Below are 17,897 nucleotides of genomic sequence, written 5' to 3'. Positions count from 1 at the left end.
AAGTATCCTGTACGGATCACGGTGCTTAGTTCTAGCCTCTAAACTACAGGTCACAGTACATAAAGGGCATCTGTCAACAAATTTGTAGCTATAAAACTGGCTGACCTGTTGAATATACACTTGGCAGCTGAAGGCATCTGTGTTGGTCCCATGTTCATATGTGCCCACATTGATGAGAAAAATTGAGTTTTTGTATATGCAAATGAGCCTCTAGGAGCGTTGCGTTGCTGTTACACCTAGAAGCTCAGCTCTCTCTGCAACTGCTGCACCCTCTGCACTTTGATTATCAGGGCCAGGCAGTGAAAACATCATCACGTCTTGCTTCTAGAGGCTCATTTACTTACAACTTCATTTTTCTCCGCAATGCGGGCAGATATGAACATGGGACCAACACAGATGCCTTCAGCTGCCAAGTGCACATGTAACAGGTCAGACGTGTCATAGGTACAAATCAGCTGACAGGGGCCCTTTAAAGGGATTCTGTCACCACATTTTACCCCCTACAGTAAAACATAGCTACTTGTAGGTCTCCCTGAGCTGTATTAAATGATGCCCTTATCCACTAATAGTCTTGATTTATTTCTTTATAAAAATCGATTTTAGTGATATGCTAATGACTTACATAAGTTGCCCAAGGGGATATCCTTTCCTAACTTGGTGCCCAGCCGCACCCCTCGGTCCGGTACCCAGCGCCACCTCCCTGAGTCCAGCGCCGCTTCTAATATAATATATTCAAGAGCCGGCGCGCTGACGTAATCCATGAGCCTAGTAGTATGTAGTACGTCAGCGCGCCGGCTCTTGAATATATTATATTAGAGGCGGCGCTGGACTCAGGAAGGCGACGCTGGGCACCGGACCAAGGGGGTTCTATCCCCTGAACTACAGGTCACTGTACTTAGGTCTAACCTCTGAACTACAGATCACAGTGCTTAGTTCCATCCTCTGAACTACAGGTCACAGTGATTAGGTCTATCCTCTGAACTACAAGTCACTGTACTTAGGTCTATCCTCTGAACTACAAGTCACTGTACTTAGGTCTATCCTCTGAACTACAAGTCACTGTACTTAGGTCTATCCTCTGAACTACAGGTCCCAGTGATTAGGTCTATCCTCTGAACTACAGGTCCCAGTGATTAGGTCTATCCTCTGAACTACAGGTCCCAGTGATTAGGTCTATCCTCTGAACTACAGGTCACAGTGATTAGGTCTATCCTCTGAACTACAAGTCACAGTGATTAGGTCTATCCTCTGAACTACAAGTCACAGTGATTAGGTCTATCCTCTGAACTACAGGTCACTGTACTTAGGTCTAACCTCTGAACTACAGATCACAGTGCTTAGTTCCATCCTCTGAACTACAGGTCACTGTACTTAGGTCTATCCTCTGAACTACAGGTCACTGTACTTAGGTCTATCCTCTGAACTACAAGTCACAGTGATGAGGTCTATCCTCTGAACTACAAGTCACAGTGATTAGGTCTATCCTCTGAACTACAAGTCACAGTGATTAGGTCTATCCTCTGAACTACAAGTCACAGTGATTAGGTCTATCCTCTGAACTACAGATCACAGTGCTTAGTTCCATCCTCTGAATTACAGGTCACAGTACTTAGTTCCATCCTCTGAATTACAGGTCACAGTACTTAGATGTAGCCTCTTAACTACAAGTCAAAGTCATTCGGTCTACCCTCTGAACTACAGGTCACAGTACTTAGGTCTATCCTCTGACTGACAAGCTATGCATGAACATCTAGTTCCACATCAGCTGGAAAGTTAAGGGAGTGAATATGTCTAATATGGACTATCACAGATGATCTGGCCCTGTTTTCCAGAAGAACATTATTTTGATCGATGCAACACCATTATATTCCCTGGAGCTGTAGATTATAAAGAGGAACCAGGTGATGAATTTGCAAAATAAAAAGCAAAAATGGGAAATCACTTCCACATACAAGTAATAATTATAACAGCACAGAAGAAATATCTTAGACCATAAACATCAGTAGGGAACCCTTTGTATAGAAATGTAGTCTTGGGCTTGTGTACCTGGTCTTCTTGTTTTTGTGTCCAAATCCATTCCATGATCCTCCTACCAAAAAAGGTCACTGTATCTAACATTATCCACGGACACACAGCATAAAACTAACTGATGATACAAAGAGTGCACATTTCAGGAACAATCTGAACACCCTGTGTAAAAACTACAGACATTTCCAGGCAGCTCTGACTGGCTCACTATAAAAGTAGTGATTCATGAATGTATCTGCCCCATTAGAGTCAACAGGACACATGTGACTTCAACCGCTGGATGAAACAATCAGAACAAACTGTTAGTACATACTCACAGGCCATGCCATTTTGATTATTAACCTCTCGAGGACCAAGTAACTTTTGGTATTTAAAGTCGTTTCCCCATGAAAAAACACATATCCCCATCAACAGGATTTCTGAGAATGGGGGGTCCTGTGGCTCCATTCAAATAGGAGAAAACGGCACCCTCTATTTTCAGATACTTATTTCCGATCCTGGGTTATTTTTACCATTGCAACTATATTTTAACCCCTTAACCACCTCAGCCCCCATGGCTTAAACACCCTGAAAGACCAGGCCAGTTTTTACACTTCTGACCTACACTACTTTCACCGTTTATTGCTCGGTCATGCAACTTACCACCCAAATGAATTTTACCTCCTTTTCTTCTCACTAATAGAGCTTTCATTTGGTGGTATTTCATTGCTGCTGACATTTTTACTTTTTTTGTTATTAATCGAAATTTAACGATTTTTTTGCAAAAAAATGACATTTTTCACTTTCAGTTGTAAAATTTTGCAAAAAAAACGAGATCCATATATAAATTTTGCTCTAAATTTATTGTTCTACATGTCTTTGATAGAAAAAAAAATGTTTGGGTAAAAAAAAAAATGGTTTGGGTAAAAGTTATAGCGTTTACAAACTATGGTACAAAAATGTGAATTTCCGCTTTTTGAAGCAGCTCTGACTTTCTGAGCACCTGTCATGTTTCCTGAGGTTCTACAATGGCCAGACAGTACAAACACCCCACAAATGACCCCATTTCGGAAAGTAGACACCCTAAGGTATTCGCTGATGGGCATGGCGAGTTCCTAGAATTTTTTATTTTTTGCCACAAGTTAGTGGAAAATGATGATTTTTTTTTCTTTTTCTTTTTCTTACAAAGTCTCATATTCCACTAACTTGTGACAAAAAATAAAAACTTCCATGAACTCACTATGCCCATCAGCGAATACCTTGGGGTGTCTTCTTTCCAAAATGGGGTCACTTGTGGGGTAGTTATACTGCCCTGGCATTCTAGGGGCCCAAATGTGTGGTAAGGAGTTTGAAATCAAATTCTGTAAAAAATGGCCAGTGAAATCCGAAAGGTGCTCGTTGGAATGTGGGCCCCTTTGCCCACCTAGGCTGCAAAAAAGTGTCACACATGTGGTATCTCCGTATTCAGGAGAAGTTGGGGAATGTGTTTTGGGGTGTCATTTCACATATACCCATGCTGGGTGAGATAAATATCTTGGTCAAATGCCAACTTTGTATAAAAAAATGGGAAAAGTTGTCTTTTGCCAAGATATTTCTCTCACCCAGCATGGGTATATGTAACATGACACCCCAAAACACATTCCCCAACTTCTCCTGAATACGGAGATACCAGATGTGTGACACTTTTTTGCAGCCTAGGTGGGCAAAGGGGCCCACATTCCAAAGAGCACCTTTCGGATTTCACTGGTCATTTTTTACAGAATTTGATTTCAAACTCCTTGCCACACATTTGGGCCCCTAGAATGCCAGGGCAGTATAACTACCCCACAAGTGACCCCATTTTGGAAAGAAGACACCCCAAGGTATTCGCTGATGGGCATAGTGAGTTCATGGAAGTTTTTATTTTTTGTCACAAGTTAGTGGAATATGAGACTTTGTAAGAAAAAAAAAAAGAAAAAAAAATCATCATTTTCCACTAACTTGTGACAAAAAATAAAAAATTCTAGGAACTCGCCATGCCCCTCACGGAATACCTTGGGGTGTCTTCTTTCCAAAATGGGGTCACTTGTGGGGTAGTTATACTGCCCTGGCATTCTAGGGGCCCAAATGTGTGGTAAGTAGGTAAATGACCTGTGAAATCCGAAAGGTGCTCTTTGGAATGTGGGCCCCATTGCCCACCTAGGCTGCAAAAAAGTGTCACACATGTGGTATCTCCGTATTCAGGAGAAGTTGGGGAATGTGTTTTGGGGTGTCATTTTACATATACCCATGCTGGGTGAGAGAAATATCTTGGCAAAAGACAACTTTTCCCATTTTTTTATACAAAGTTGGCATTTGACCAAGATATTTATCTCACCCAGCATGGGTATATGTAAAATGACACCCCAAAACACATTCCACAACTTCTCCTGAATACGGAGATACCACATGTGGTGGGCAAAGGGGCCCAAATTCCTTTTAGGAGGGCATTTTTAGACATTTGGATACCAGACTTCTTCTCACGCTTTGGGGCCCCTAAAATGCCAGGGCAGTATAAATACCCCACATGTGACCCCATTTTGGAAAGAAGACACCCCAAGGTATTTAATGAGGGGCATGGCGAGTTCATAGAAACAAAAAAATTTTGGCACAAGTTAGCGGAATTGTGGAAATTTGGATTTTTTCTCACAAAGTCTCCCTTTCCGCTAACTTGGGACAAAAATTTCAATCTTTCATGGACTCAATAAGCCCCTCAGCAAATACCTTGGGGTGTCTTCTTTCCAAAATGGGGTCATTTGTGGGGTGTTTGTACTGCCCTGGCATTTGAGGGTCTCCGCAATCATAACATGTATGCCCAGCATTAGGAGTTTCTGCTATTCTCCTTATATTGAGCATACGGGTAATGAGATTTTTTTTTTCCATTCAGCCTCTGGGCTGAAAGAAAAAAATGAACGGCACAGATTTCTTCATTCGCATCGATCAATGTGGATGAAAAAATCTCTGCCAAAAAAAGAAAAAGGAGGGGAAAGGCGTCTGCCAGGACATAGGAGCTCCGCCCAACATCCATACCCACTTAGCTCGTATGCCCTGGCAAACCCGATTTCTCCATTCACATAAATCGATGTGGATCAATAAATCATTGCCAGGATTTTTATTTTTTTTTATATATATACAAAGTGTTTGCCAAAGTATATGAACACCGCCACCTCCTCAGCTCATATGCCTCGGCAAACGTATCTTTTACTGCAGAGGAGAAATCTCGTCTTGCAGCGCCGCATACACCGACTTGCGTGTAATCTGACAGCAGCGCAATGCTTCTGTCAGAATGCACATCAGTGCTGCAGCTAGTCGATCGGTTGGTCCACCTGGAAGGTAAAAAAAACAAAACAAAAAAGAAAAAACCAGGCCGCAACGCAATAAATTTATTAACTGTTGAACAGAACATAGAAACTTTTTTTTTACTTTTTTAACTGAACGTTAACTTTTTTACTTACCGGTAATTTTTTTTTTGTTTAGTTTTTTTTACCTTTATAGAACAAACCTCTCCTTCCCCATGGGACAATGTGCAAAGCGCAAATCGCCCAAAGATGTGGCGAAGTACGTTATGCACTTTATCCCAGGTGAAAGGAGAGGTTTGCAGCAGCTGTGAGTAAAAGGGCCCTAATAGCCCTGTGTGCCTGTCCTGTGAGATGCAATCCCTATGCTAGGTGTACCTGTGTGTGGTACTTCCGGAAACACTCTCCAAAGCATAGGGCAGGGTGGTCAGGACAGTCAGGACAGAAATAGCGGGTGTCACGCCTTATTCCACTCCTGCTACAGACACAACATCTTTTTCGGGGTGGCGGTTGGGTTGAGGTACCAGCAACGACACTGGGGAAATGCCGCTCGTGTAGACGGCTAACTACACTGGTGGATGGGGCCACGGAACCTCCTGGATACAGGAGGTTCTCGATGATCTCTTCCTGGAATTTGAGGAAGGATCCTGTTCTCCCAGCCTTACTGTAGAGAACAAAACTATTATATGCAGCCAATTGAATTAAATATACAGACACCTTCTTATACCAGCGTCTGGTGCGTCGGGAAACTAAATAGGGAGCCAACATCTGGTCATTGAAGTCCACCCCTCCCATGAGCGCATTATAGTCGTGGACTGAGAGGGGCTTTTCAATGACACGGGTTGCCCTTTCAATTTGGATTGTCGTGTCTGCGTGAATGGAGGAGAGCATGTAAACGTCACGCTTGTCTCTCCATTTCACCGCGAGCAGTTCTTCATTACACAAGGCAGCCCTCTCCCCCCTTGCAAGACGGGTGGTAACGAGCCGTTGGGGGAAGCCCACGCGACTAGTTCGCACGGTGCCACAGGCGCAAATCCGTTCTAGAAACAAATGCCTAAAGAGGGCCACACTTGTGTAAAAATTGTCCACATAAAGATGGTACCCCTTGCCGAATAAGGGTGACACCAAGTCCCAGACTGTCTTCCCACTGCTCCCCAGGTAGTCAGAGCAACCGACCAGCTCCAGGGTCTGATCTTTTCCCTCATAGATCCGAAATTTGTGGGTATAGCCTGTGGCCCTTTCACAGAGCTTATACAATTTGACCCCATACCGGGCACGCTTGCTTAGGATGTATTGTTTGAAGCCAAGGCGCCCGGTAAAATGTATTAGGGACTCGTCTACGCAGATGTTTTGCTCGGGGGTATACAAATCTGCAAATTTCTGGTTGAAATGGTCTATGAGGGGCCGAATTTTGTGGAGCCGGTCAAAAGCTGGGTGGCCTCTGGGACGGGAGGTGGTGTTGTCGCTAAAATGAAGAAAACGCAGGATGGCCTCAAATCGTGCCCTGGACATAGCAGCAGAGAACATGGGCATGTGATGAATTGGGTTCGTGGACCAATATGACCGCAATTCATGCTTTTTAGTTAGACCCATGTTGAGGAGAAGGCCCAGAAAAGTTCGGAAACTTGGACTGGTTTCCACCGGAAAGACTGGGCATAAGAGCTTCCCGGGTTGGCGGATATAAATTGTGTGGCATACGATTTGTTTCTGCCACGACTAAGTCCAAGAGCTCCGCAGTCAAGAACAGCTCAAAAAATCCCAGGGCCGAACCGATATGAGCCGTCTCAACCCGAACTCCAGACTGGGCGGTGAAAGGGGGAACTAATGGTGCGGCTGAAGTTGGTGACTGCCAATCAGGGTTTGCCAGCACCTCAGGGATTCTAGGGGCTCTACGGGCCTGTCTGCGCGGTGGCTGCGACGGGGTAACTACTGCACGTGCCACCGTACCAGCTTCAACTGCCCTTCTGGTGCTCGCCACGTCACCATGTTGTACGGCAGTGCTGGTACTAGGTCCAGGAAGGGCTGCGCTGCTGGTGTATGCCTCACCACGTGATCCGGCAGCGACAGCCCCACTCTGCTGCTCTTGAAGCGGATCCTGCGTAACCTGTGCTTTAGCGACACGGGGCCGGGTACGCCTGGTTCTATCAGGGACCTCCACCTCCTCGTCCGAACTTTGGGTCAGAGAGCCACTGCTTTCCACAGGTTCATATTCTGACCCGCTAGATTCGTCAGATGAGGGTTCCCATTCCTCATCCGACTGGGTCAGAATCCTGTAGGCCTCTTCAGAAGAATACCCCCTGTTTGCCATTTGGACTACTAAATTTAGGGGTATTCCCTGAGACTACCCAAGAAAAAAAGCAAACCTGTCTTACAAAGGGGAGGCTAGCGAAGTACCAGAGGCCGCTGCGGTTGATAAAAAATATCAAAACTGATTTTTTTTATCGCCGCAGTGCGTGTAAAGTGAATGTGCAGTGATCAAAAAAACAATTTTTTTTTTGTCACTGCGGTGGGGCGGGTGTGGGTGAACGCACGTGTGGGCGACCGATCAGGCCTGATCGGGCAAACACTGCGTTTTGGGTGGAGGGCGAACTAAAGTGACACTAATACTATTATAGATCTGACCGTGATCAGTTTTGATCACTTACAGATACTATAAAAGTACAAATGCTGATTAGCAATACGCTAATCAGCGAATAAGTGACTGCGGTGCGGTGGGCTGGGCGCTAACCGATCGCTAACTACCTAACCAAGGGGCCTAAACTATCCTAAAACCTAACAGCCAATACTAGTGGGGAAAAAAAAGTGACAGTTTACACTGATCACTTTTTGTCTTTCACTAAGTGATTGACAGGGGCGATCAAGGGGATAATTAGGATGATGGGGGTGATGGAGGGTGATCTGGGGCTAAGGTGTAGTGTTGGTGGGTACTCACAGTGAAGTCTGCTCCTCTGCTGGATCCAACCGACGAAAAGGACCAGCAGAGGAGCAGAGAAGCCATATAACAGATCATATTTACTAATATGATCTGTTATCTGGCTTCTGATTTGATTTTTTGAAAATCGCCAGCCTGCCAGCCAATGATCGTGGCTGGCAGGCTGGTGACGAAATACTTCTTTAACTTTTGCCGGCCCGCGATGCGCATGCGCGGGCCGGCAATGCACGAAATCTCGCGTCTCGCGAGAGGACGCGCCGGCGCGTCCACCCAGAACAACAGGACCGCCGCAAAGACGCAATCCTGCGTACGGCGGTCCTGAGGAGGTTAAGGACTGTCTATTTTAATTTTTGCATTTTTTTTTTCTCCCTACAGTCCAATAGCCATAACTTTTTATTTTTCCGTTCACATAGCCATATGAGGGCTTCATTTTTGCAGGACAAGATGAATGTCTTGTGGGGTAAATTTGAAAAAAAAAATTGCGGGACAAGATGAATTTGTGGGGTAAAATTGCAAAAAAACTCACAATGCCACAGTTTTTGGGGTTTTGACATTACAGCGTTAACATGCGCCAAAAATGACATGACGTCCTTATTCTGAGGCTCAATATGATTACAGCGATACCAAATTTGTATAGTTTTCATTTTGTTTCATTACTTTTAGGCTAGGTCTACACGACGACATTTGTCGCGCGACATTTTGTTGCACCAATGTTGCGCAACAATTTTTATAATGGCAGTCTAAGGTGTCGCACTGCAACATGCGACATGCTGCGACTGCGACGCGACAGTCGCAGAAAAATCCATCTCGAATGGATTTTCTGCGACTGTTGCGTCGCAGTCGCAGCATGTTGCAGTGCGACACCATAGACTGCCATTATAAAAATTGTTGCGCACCATTGGTACAACAAAATGTCGCGCGACAAATGTCGGCGTGTAGACCTAGCCTAAGACTACATGCACACAAACGTATTTTGTTTCTGTGTCTGTTCCTTTTGCGGATTGGATAAGGACCCATTCATTTCAATAGGTCCGCAAAAAATGTGGACAGGATAGGCATTGTTACAATGGATCCGCAAAAAACGGATGCAATACAGATGCCAAAAGGACTTCATCCATATTTTTTTGCGGATCGGTGTTTTGCGGACGGCAAAAAACATATATGGTTACATGAATGTAGCCTTAAAAAAATAAAAACCTTTAAAAAAAAGTCTAAATTTTCTATCCATCGCCAAATTCCGACACCCATAACTTTTTTATATTTCAGTCTTCAGAGCTGTATCAGGTCTCGTTTTTTACGTCACGAGCTGTAGTTGTTATTGGTACCATTTTTGTAGTACGTACATCTTTTGTGGCGAGACAAGGTGACAAAAAAATGGCGAATCAGTTTTTTTTATTGTGTTTTTCATTACGGCGTTCACTGCGCAGGAACATTTTAAAAATATTTTAATAGACATTTTCAGACGTTGCGATACCTGATATGTTATTTTTTATCGTTTATATATTTTTATATGTAAAATTGGGAAAGAGAAGTGATTTAAACTTTTAAAACACAAATTTAAATTTTTGTGTTTTTTTTTTATTTTTGGGAATTTTATTTTTAATTTTTAACCCCCTTAGGGGGCTAGAACATGGGATCTTTTGATCCCTTGTTCCTTTCACTATAATAGAGATCTAGAGTTATGGTGAATGGGATTTTGATGTGCTGCCTGCCAAGGCTGATTTCACATTTTCGGTAAGCAGATTTGGCAGGGTGATCTGGCCAGTAACAGCCTACTGGATCCGTGAATACCGGGCTACTAAGAAACCATCCAGCCCCATTCACTATAATGGGGATCGCAAATATGACACAAAGCAGCCGGACAAATACCGATGCGTGCAGCAGTTTTCGTCCGGCCGCCTCTCTGCATATTTGCAGAGTAGCGGCGGAATCTCCACTTGTCCCAATTATAGTGAATGGGGCCGGACAATATCTCAGCAGCGCACGGTATTCACAGGTCCAGCAGGCTGTTCCCGGCCGAAACAGTCTGCTGGATCTGTTTTAAGGCAGATGTGAAACAAGCCTAAGGCCTCTTTCACACGACAGTATGGCTTTTTCAGTGTTTTGCGGTCCGTTTTAAACGGATCCGTTGTTCCGTTTTTGCTTCCGTTGTGTTTCCGTTCCGTTTTTCCTTATGGCATATACAGTAATTTCATAGAAAAAATTGGGCTGGGCATAACATTTTCAATAGATGGTTCCGCAAAAAACGGAACGGATACGGAAGACATACGGATGCATTTCCGTATGCATTCCTTTTTTTGCGGACCCATAGACTTTAATGGAGCCACGGAACGTGATTTGCGGCCAAATATAGGACATGTTCTATCTTTCAACGGAACGGAAAAACGGAAATACGGAAACGGAATGCATACGGAGTACATTCAGTTTTTTTTGCGGAACCATTGAAATGAATGGTTCCGTATACGGAACGCAAAAAACGGCCCGCAAAACGGAAAAAAAAAAACGGTCGTGTGAAAGAGGCCTAAGGGTGCATTCACATCACCGTTTAGCTTTCCTTTCTGCTGATCCATCAGAAGAAGAGAGAGAGAAAAAAACAGGATCCACTAAAAGAAACGGATCCAGTTGCATCAGTTGTCATCCGTTTGAGCCATTTCTGTCTGAGATACGTTTTTTTAGATGGAAACAAAAGTACTGCATGCAGTTTTTTCCCATGTGAAAAGCGGACCTCAGACAGAAATGGCTCAAACGGATGACATTGACAACTGATGCAACTGGATCCGTTTTTTTTTTACTGGATCCTGTTTTTTTTTCTCTCTCTCTCTTCTTCTTACGGATCAGAAGAATGGAAAGCTAAACGGTGATGTGAATGCACCCTTAGCCAGCTTAGGCTACTTTCACACTTGCGGTAGCCTTTTCCGGCAGGTTGTTCCAGCGCGGGAACAGCTTGCCGGATCCAGGCTACTGCAAGTCCACCGTGGTGGCGGAAGTCCGCTTCGGCCTCATTAACTATAATGGGGTGGCCTGGAAGTCCAGCTGCAGCACGGCAAACATGCCGAGAGACAGCCAGACAAAAACCGCAGCGTGCTGTAGTTTCATCCCGGCCACCTCTCGGCATGTTTACCATGCTGTGGCCGGACCTCCAGCCCGCCCCCATTATAGTGAATGCGGCATCTGAGGGTTTAAATTACCATTTTTGTCATCATCGCCGATCGCAGTCATTGTAGCCGGGTGCTTGCAGTATTATACAGCCGGCACCCACCGCGTATGGAACGGGCTCAGAAAGTTAATACAAGGCACTAATGTATTATTATTATCCATATTGCTTCCTTTGCTGGCTTGATTTAATTTTCCATCACATTATACACTGCTCGTTTCCATGGTTACGACCACCCTGTAATCCAGCAGTGGTGGTCATACTTGCACACTAAAGGAAAAGACACTAGCCTATTTGCACTCCCACGGTCCCAGCCACCAGAGAGGCTGGTGCTTTTTCCTATAGTGTTCAAGCACGACCACTGCCGCTGGATTACAGTGTGGCCAGCAAAGGAAGCAATATGGACAATCCCAATACATTAGTAAGTCCCTATTATTAACTTTGTCTACATGATAAAAATGCTATTTACTGAAGTGAGACAACCCCTCAAAGGGGTCTATAATATAGGCGCCACCAATGGGGTCCAGCTCCTGAGACCCCCAGCAAACAGCCTATTCTCCAGAGGGAGGCCATGGCCAGCTAGGCATTTCCTTTGCAGTGGCTGCAGAAAGGTAGTATTATATGGAGGCTCCCGGCCCTGGGTCACAGGAGGGGTCTTAGGAAGTGGATGTGCTGCAATTCCACACTCATTATGTTGCAGGGTTTGAGCATCTGAAGCAAACCTCTCGTATTACAATTTCACATGCCTTGTAATTAATAGGACCCACACACTATACTTTGGGTGTCATACAGCACTTGTACCACCCAGCATGCATTAATGTCTGTCAACGCTCTATATTGAATTGGATCCCCTATCCAGTGTAGTAAGGCCTCATGCACACGACCGTTGTGTGCATCCGTGTCCGTTGTTCCGATTTCCGTGATTTTCTGCGGACCCATTGACTTTCAATGGGTCCGTGGAGAACTTGGAAAATGCACCGTTTGTCATCCGCGTCCGTGATCCGTGTTTCCAGTCCGTCAAAAAAATATGACCGGTCCTATTTTTTGGACGGACAAAGGTTCGCGGACCCATTCAAGTCAATGGGTTAGTGAAAAAACACGGAGGCACACAAGATTGTCATCCGCGTCCGTGATCAGTGTCCGTTTTTTTCCTATCATTTTCAAGGCAAACCTTTTTTTCACTTTTCTTGTCTGGTGATCCTCCAAAAATCAAGGAAGACACACGGGGGAAAAAACGGACACGGATCACGGAACAACGGAACCCCGTTTTGCAGACCATGAAAAAATACTGTCGTGTGCATGAGGCCTAATCAGAATACGCCTATAACCTAGGGAGCCAATGCAAGTAAGAGGGGCCAGCAACACCATAATGCAGTACCACAGTACAGCACAATATACTGCCCCAGCAGAACCAAATACCACAGTACAGCACAATATACTGCCCCAGCAGAACCAAATACCACAGTACAGCACAATATACTGCCCCAGCAGAACCAAATACCAAAGTGCAGCACAAAATACTGCCCCAGCAGAACCAAATACCACAGTGCAGCACAAAATACTGCCCCAGCAGAACCAAATACCACAGTGCAGCACAATATACTTCCCCAGCAGAACCAAATACCACAGTGCAGCACAATATACTGCCCCAGCAGAACCAAATACCAAAGTGCAGCACAATATACTGCCCCAGCAGAACCAAATACCACAGTGCAGCACAATATACTGCCCCAGCAGAACCAAATACCAAAGTGCAGCACAATATACTTCCCCAGCAGAACCAAATACCACAGTGCAGCACAACATACTGCCCCAGCAGAACCAAATACCACAGTGCAGCACAATATACTTCCCCAGCAGAACCAAATACCACAGTGCAGCACAATATACTGCCCCAGCAGAACCAAATACCACAGAGCAGCACAATATACTTCCCCAGCAGAACCAAATACCAAAGTGCAGCACAAAATACTGCCCCAGCAGAACCAAATACCACAGAGCAGCACAATATACTGCCCCAGCAGAACCAAATAACAAAGTGCAGCACAATATACTGCCCCAGCAGAACCAAATACCACAGTGCAGCACAATATACTGCCCCAGCAGAACCAAATACTACAGTGCAGCACAATATACTGCCCCAGCAGAACCAAATACCAAAGTGCAACACAAAATACTGCCCCAGCAGAACCAAGTATCTCAGTCGAGCTGCGAGGGTGGTGGTACAACCGAATGCAGGAGGGATACCTGCAGCCACCGGCCATGTACATACCGTATTTTTCGGACTATAAGATGCACTTTGTTCCTCAAAAAGTGGGGGGAAAGTAGCAGTGAGTCTTATAGTCCACATTAGCATGTGGGAGGCACGGGTAGGTGAGGACAGCGCTGTGCTGGCTGTACTCACCTTCCGTGGTCTTCTTCCGGGTTCCATTGTGCACTGTGCCCTGACCAGCGTCCAGTGTCAGGAATCAGTGCATGTAGACACACACTATGACCTGACACTGTGTACACAGCGGGACCCAGAAGAAGCAATGGAGCGGTGCATCCTGGGTCTGCCACGCCATCGGGAGCAGGTGAGGTAAGTTTTTTTTTTTTTTTTTGTAACTTCTGATCTGTAAGGTCTGATAGGATCCGATGGAAGCTGGGGGATCTGATCTGAGTCTGATTGGGGGGCTGATCTGGGGCTTATGGAGCTTGGGGTCTGATTCTGGGGTTTGATCTGAGGTGTGATGAAGAATGGGGGTCTGATGAGGGACTAATCTGAGGTCTGATGGAAAATATTTATTTTCTTATTTTCCTCCTTCAAATCCTAGGTGCGTCTTATAGTCCAAAGAATACGGTGAGTACCTGACACTCCAAGCGTTAATTAATACTGTGAACGTCCCATCATTATGTACCCGGCCTGTGGCCACAAGAAGGGCTCGGTCGGGTACACAGGGCTTGGCAAAACATGGATACCGTTCATGCACAAACTCCTGTAGAAATGTCCTATCCTGGTCTGTCTGCAAACGGACAAGTATAGGACATGTTCTATCTTTTGTGGGGCCGCAGAACATACATATAGATGATGACAGCTCACGGTGTGAAGTCTTCATCTGATCTGCAAAAAAATGCGGATTGGATGCAGACGAAAATATATTTGTACATGGGGCCTTAAAGGAACCTGTGACCTCAAAAACGCATATAAAACTGCCAGCATTACCTTATAGTAGCCCCCAGTCTGTTCATAATCATATGTTTGATCCGGTAATCTGATCCTCAATAGCTTAAAAAAACCTATATTTTAAGCGCCATCAGCGCTATCTTGCCGGTCAGCTTCAAGTCAAGGCAAGCACGCCTCCTAACCGTCCCCTCTCTTGTTTGATTCCGGGGTCCGTCCGCCAGCTCTTCCCGCTCCGTTCTCGTTGTAGGTGCAGGTCCCAGAGGTGGGATCCGCACCTATCAGACAATGGGGGCATATCCTAGTGATATGCCCCCATTGTATGTGATGGGAACACCCCTTTAAATAGATGCATGAGTAATATTACAGCAAGGCACAGACGAACCGCACACACATTTTTTGGTCACACAACTTGTATGGAACTTGTGCCATGTGGTCCCTGCATAACATTTACACCACAGGATGGTCTGTCCCAGAGATTTATCAAAACTGATAGAAAGGAAAACTAGCAACCAATCAGATTCCAACTTTTATTTTTCTACTGAGCTCTGAAAGGTGGAGTCTGATTGGTTGCTAAGGGCAACTAAGCCAGCATTCCTTTCTATCAGTTTTACTAAATCTCCCCCAAAGTCTTGAAGATCAGGGCAAAGGAGTACATGTCACCAGTGTATGTGACGGGATGAGCGAGCGCCATGATTTCAGCCAACTATATCATCATGTAATTCAATGACATATGCCGCTTGTACTCTGTGTCCACCAGAGATCTGCAGTATCAGCCACACACAGGTGTGATCTGGTGACAGGACACGAAGCAGTCGTCACTGACCTCCGGGTACACACGGCTGTCACACACAACCCACCTTCAGTCTACTCCTCCTCTGCCCGTCTCCAAGCCTGCTGTCAAATCTGCCGGTATCCCATGGCAACGGCAAATGACGCCCTTCCGTCGCCAGGCGCGTACATAAGACGTAAGGCGTCGCCGTCCCGCCATCTTAGTGAAGGCGGAAGTGGGGGCTGAGTGGCATGGCGCTCAGATAGTGTAGGTTATTTGTCAGGTGATTCGTGGTTTAAAGTGTGGAGTGACTAGAAATAGAAATTCTCCTCAGAAATGCCGCCTGAAATGTGGTCTCCTCAGTTTCCCTCTGGTAATGTGCGCCATGAGAGCGGCTGTTAGGTGCTCCTAGCAAGGTGCCTGTGCAAGAAGCACCTCAGGACTGCAGCCTTTTTACTGACGAGAGTTTAAGACCTTTCAGTACATCCACAGAGGGGTCCAGAAGCTTAAAATGTGGCTCCATATTTTATAATATAGTTTTGCCCAGGCAGATAGCGCGTGCTGTGGTTTTTCATATGTTGAATTTTTATTTAACCCCTTGATGACAGCGATTTTTCCTTTTTTGCTCATTACTCCCGGCCTTTTTTATTTTTCTGTTTACATGCCGTATGAGGGCTTTTATTTTTATTTTTTTCAGGACGAGTTTTACTTTCTAATTAGTGTTGAGCGAACATGGCATCTAAAGTTCGGGTTATCGAAGAATTGCATTATGGATTCTAAATTCCGTTATGGTCCGTGGTAGCGGAATCCATAACGCAATTCTTCGATAACCCGAACTTAAAACACAAGTTCGCTCAACACTATTTCTAATGGCACCATCCTATATTGCAGACGATGTGGTGGGAAGCTGGAAAGAAAATTTAAAACGAGCAGGAATTGGCAAAAAAAAAAACACATTTCCAGCATAGTTATTTGGGTTCTTATTTTTATGGCATTCCCTATACAGTAAAACTGACTTCATTCTCTGGGTCAGTGCAATTTCAGTGATGTCACATTTATATATGTTTTCTTGTGTTTTAATACAGACAAAAAAAAACAACTTAAATTTTTATTTTTATTTGCATCAGCATATTCTGACCCCCATAGCTTTTATATTTACATCTACAGAGCTGGGTGAGGGGTTATTTTTTGCAGGGTGATCTGTATTTTGTATTGATTGATACCATTTTGGAGTGTGAATGGCTTTTAGATCACTTTTTATTACATTTGGTTCGGAGATGGAGCAATCCTAAAATGGCGACTTTGCCATTTTAATTTTATTTTCAATTACACTGTAAGGGATGCATACATTTATATTTTAATAGTTTGAGACATGATGGCGCTAATGTTTTTTTTTTATTATTTCTATAAAGGGGATGATTTTAGTTTTTTTTAAATATATAATATTTTTTTTTTAACCCCTTAAGGCAGGCACCTCAAACTCGCGGCCTTCCAGCTGTTGTAAAACTACAACTCCCACAATGCCCTGCTGTAGGCTGATACCTGTAGGCTGTCCGGGCATGCTGGGAGTTGTAGTTTTGCAACAGCTGGAGGGCCGCGCGTTTGAGATGCCTGCCTTAAAGAGGACCTTTCACTACTGTACAAACTAAAAACTAACTATATCAGTGGGCAGAGAGGCGCCCAGGGGTCCCCCTGCACTTACTAGTATGTCTGGGCGCCGCTCCGTTCGCCCGGTATAGGCTCCGGTGTCTGCGCTCCCTCTGACAGATTTTTTTGTATGAGGCGTGTCCCTTGCTGCAGCGCTGGCCAATCGCAGCGCACAGCTCATAACCAGGCTATAGCGAGTTCATGGAAGTTTTTATTTTTTGTCACAAGTGGAATATGAGACTTTGTAAGAAAAAAACTAACTTGTGACAAAAAATAAAAAATTCTAGGAACTCGCCATGCCCCTCACGGAATACCTTGGGGTGTCTTCTTTCCAAAATGGGGTCACTTGTGGGGTAGTTATACTGCCCTGGCATTTTCCAGGGGCCCTAATGTGTGGTAAGTAGGTAAATGACCTGTGAAATCCTAAAGGTGCTCTTTGGAATGTGGGCCCCTTTGCCCACCTAGGCTGAAAAAAAGTGTCACACATGTGGTATTGCCGTACTCAGGAGAAGTTGGGCAATGTGTTTTGGGGTGTCATTTTACATATACCCATTGCTGGGTGAGAGAAATATCTTGGCAAAAGACAACTTTTCCCATTTTTTTTATACAAAGTTGGCATTTGACCAAGATATTTATCTCACCCAGCATGGGTTTATGTAAAATGACACCCCAAAACACATTGCCCAACTTCTCCTGAGTACGGCGATACCACATGTGTGACACTTTTTTGCAGCCTAGATGGGCAAAGGGGCCCAAATTCCTTTTAGGAGGGCATTTTTAGACATTTGGATCCCAGACTTCTTCTCACGCTTTAGGGCCCCTAAAAAGCCAGGGCAGTATAATTACCCCACATGTGACCCCATTTTGGAAAGAAGACACCCCAAGGTATTCAATGAGTTCAATGAGGGGCA

The 17,897-nt window shown here is 44.8% G+C and overlaps 1 protein-coding gene across 2 annotated transcripts in view; it reads right to left on the bottom strand.

Moving 5' to 3' along the window:
- FBXL15 (F-box and leucine rich repeat protein 15) overlaps window positions 1–15,547 on the bottom strand; it is a 53,492-nt gene extending 37,945 nt beyond the window's left edge. The window contains exon 1 of one of the 2 annotated variants that reach the window (XM_040437094.1): window positions 15,428–15,547. Coding sequence is in view for 1 of the 2 variants with exons in the window: in XM_040437093.1 (XP_040293027.1) it covers window positions 2,047–2,077 (31 nt within the window). In the remaining variant the exon portion in view is untranslated. Of the gene's footprint in view, window positions 1–2,046; window positions 2,147–15,427 lie in introns of those variants that run through there. The other variant, XM_040437093.1, reaches the window with a different exon arrangement.
- Between the last annotated feature and the right edge of the window lie 2,350 nt (window positions 15,548–17,897).

Source organism: Bufo bufo, chromosome 6 (genome assembly GCF_905171765.1).
Source record: "Bufo bufo chromosome 6, aBufBuf1.1, whole genome shotgun sequence".
In the NCBI taxonomy this organism is placed as follows: Eukaryota; Metazoa; Chordata; class Amphibia; order Anura; family Bufonidae; genus Bufo; species Bufo bufo.
Note: the sequence above shows the minus strand (reverse complement) of the source record. Positions and strands in the feature narration are given on the sequence as shown.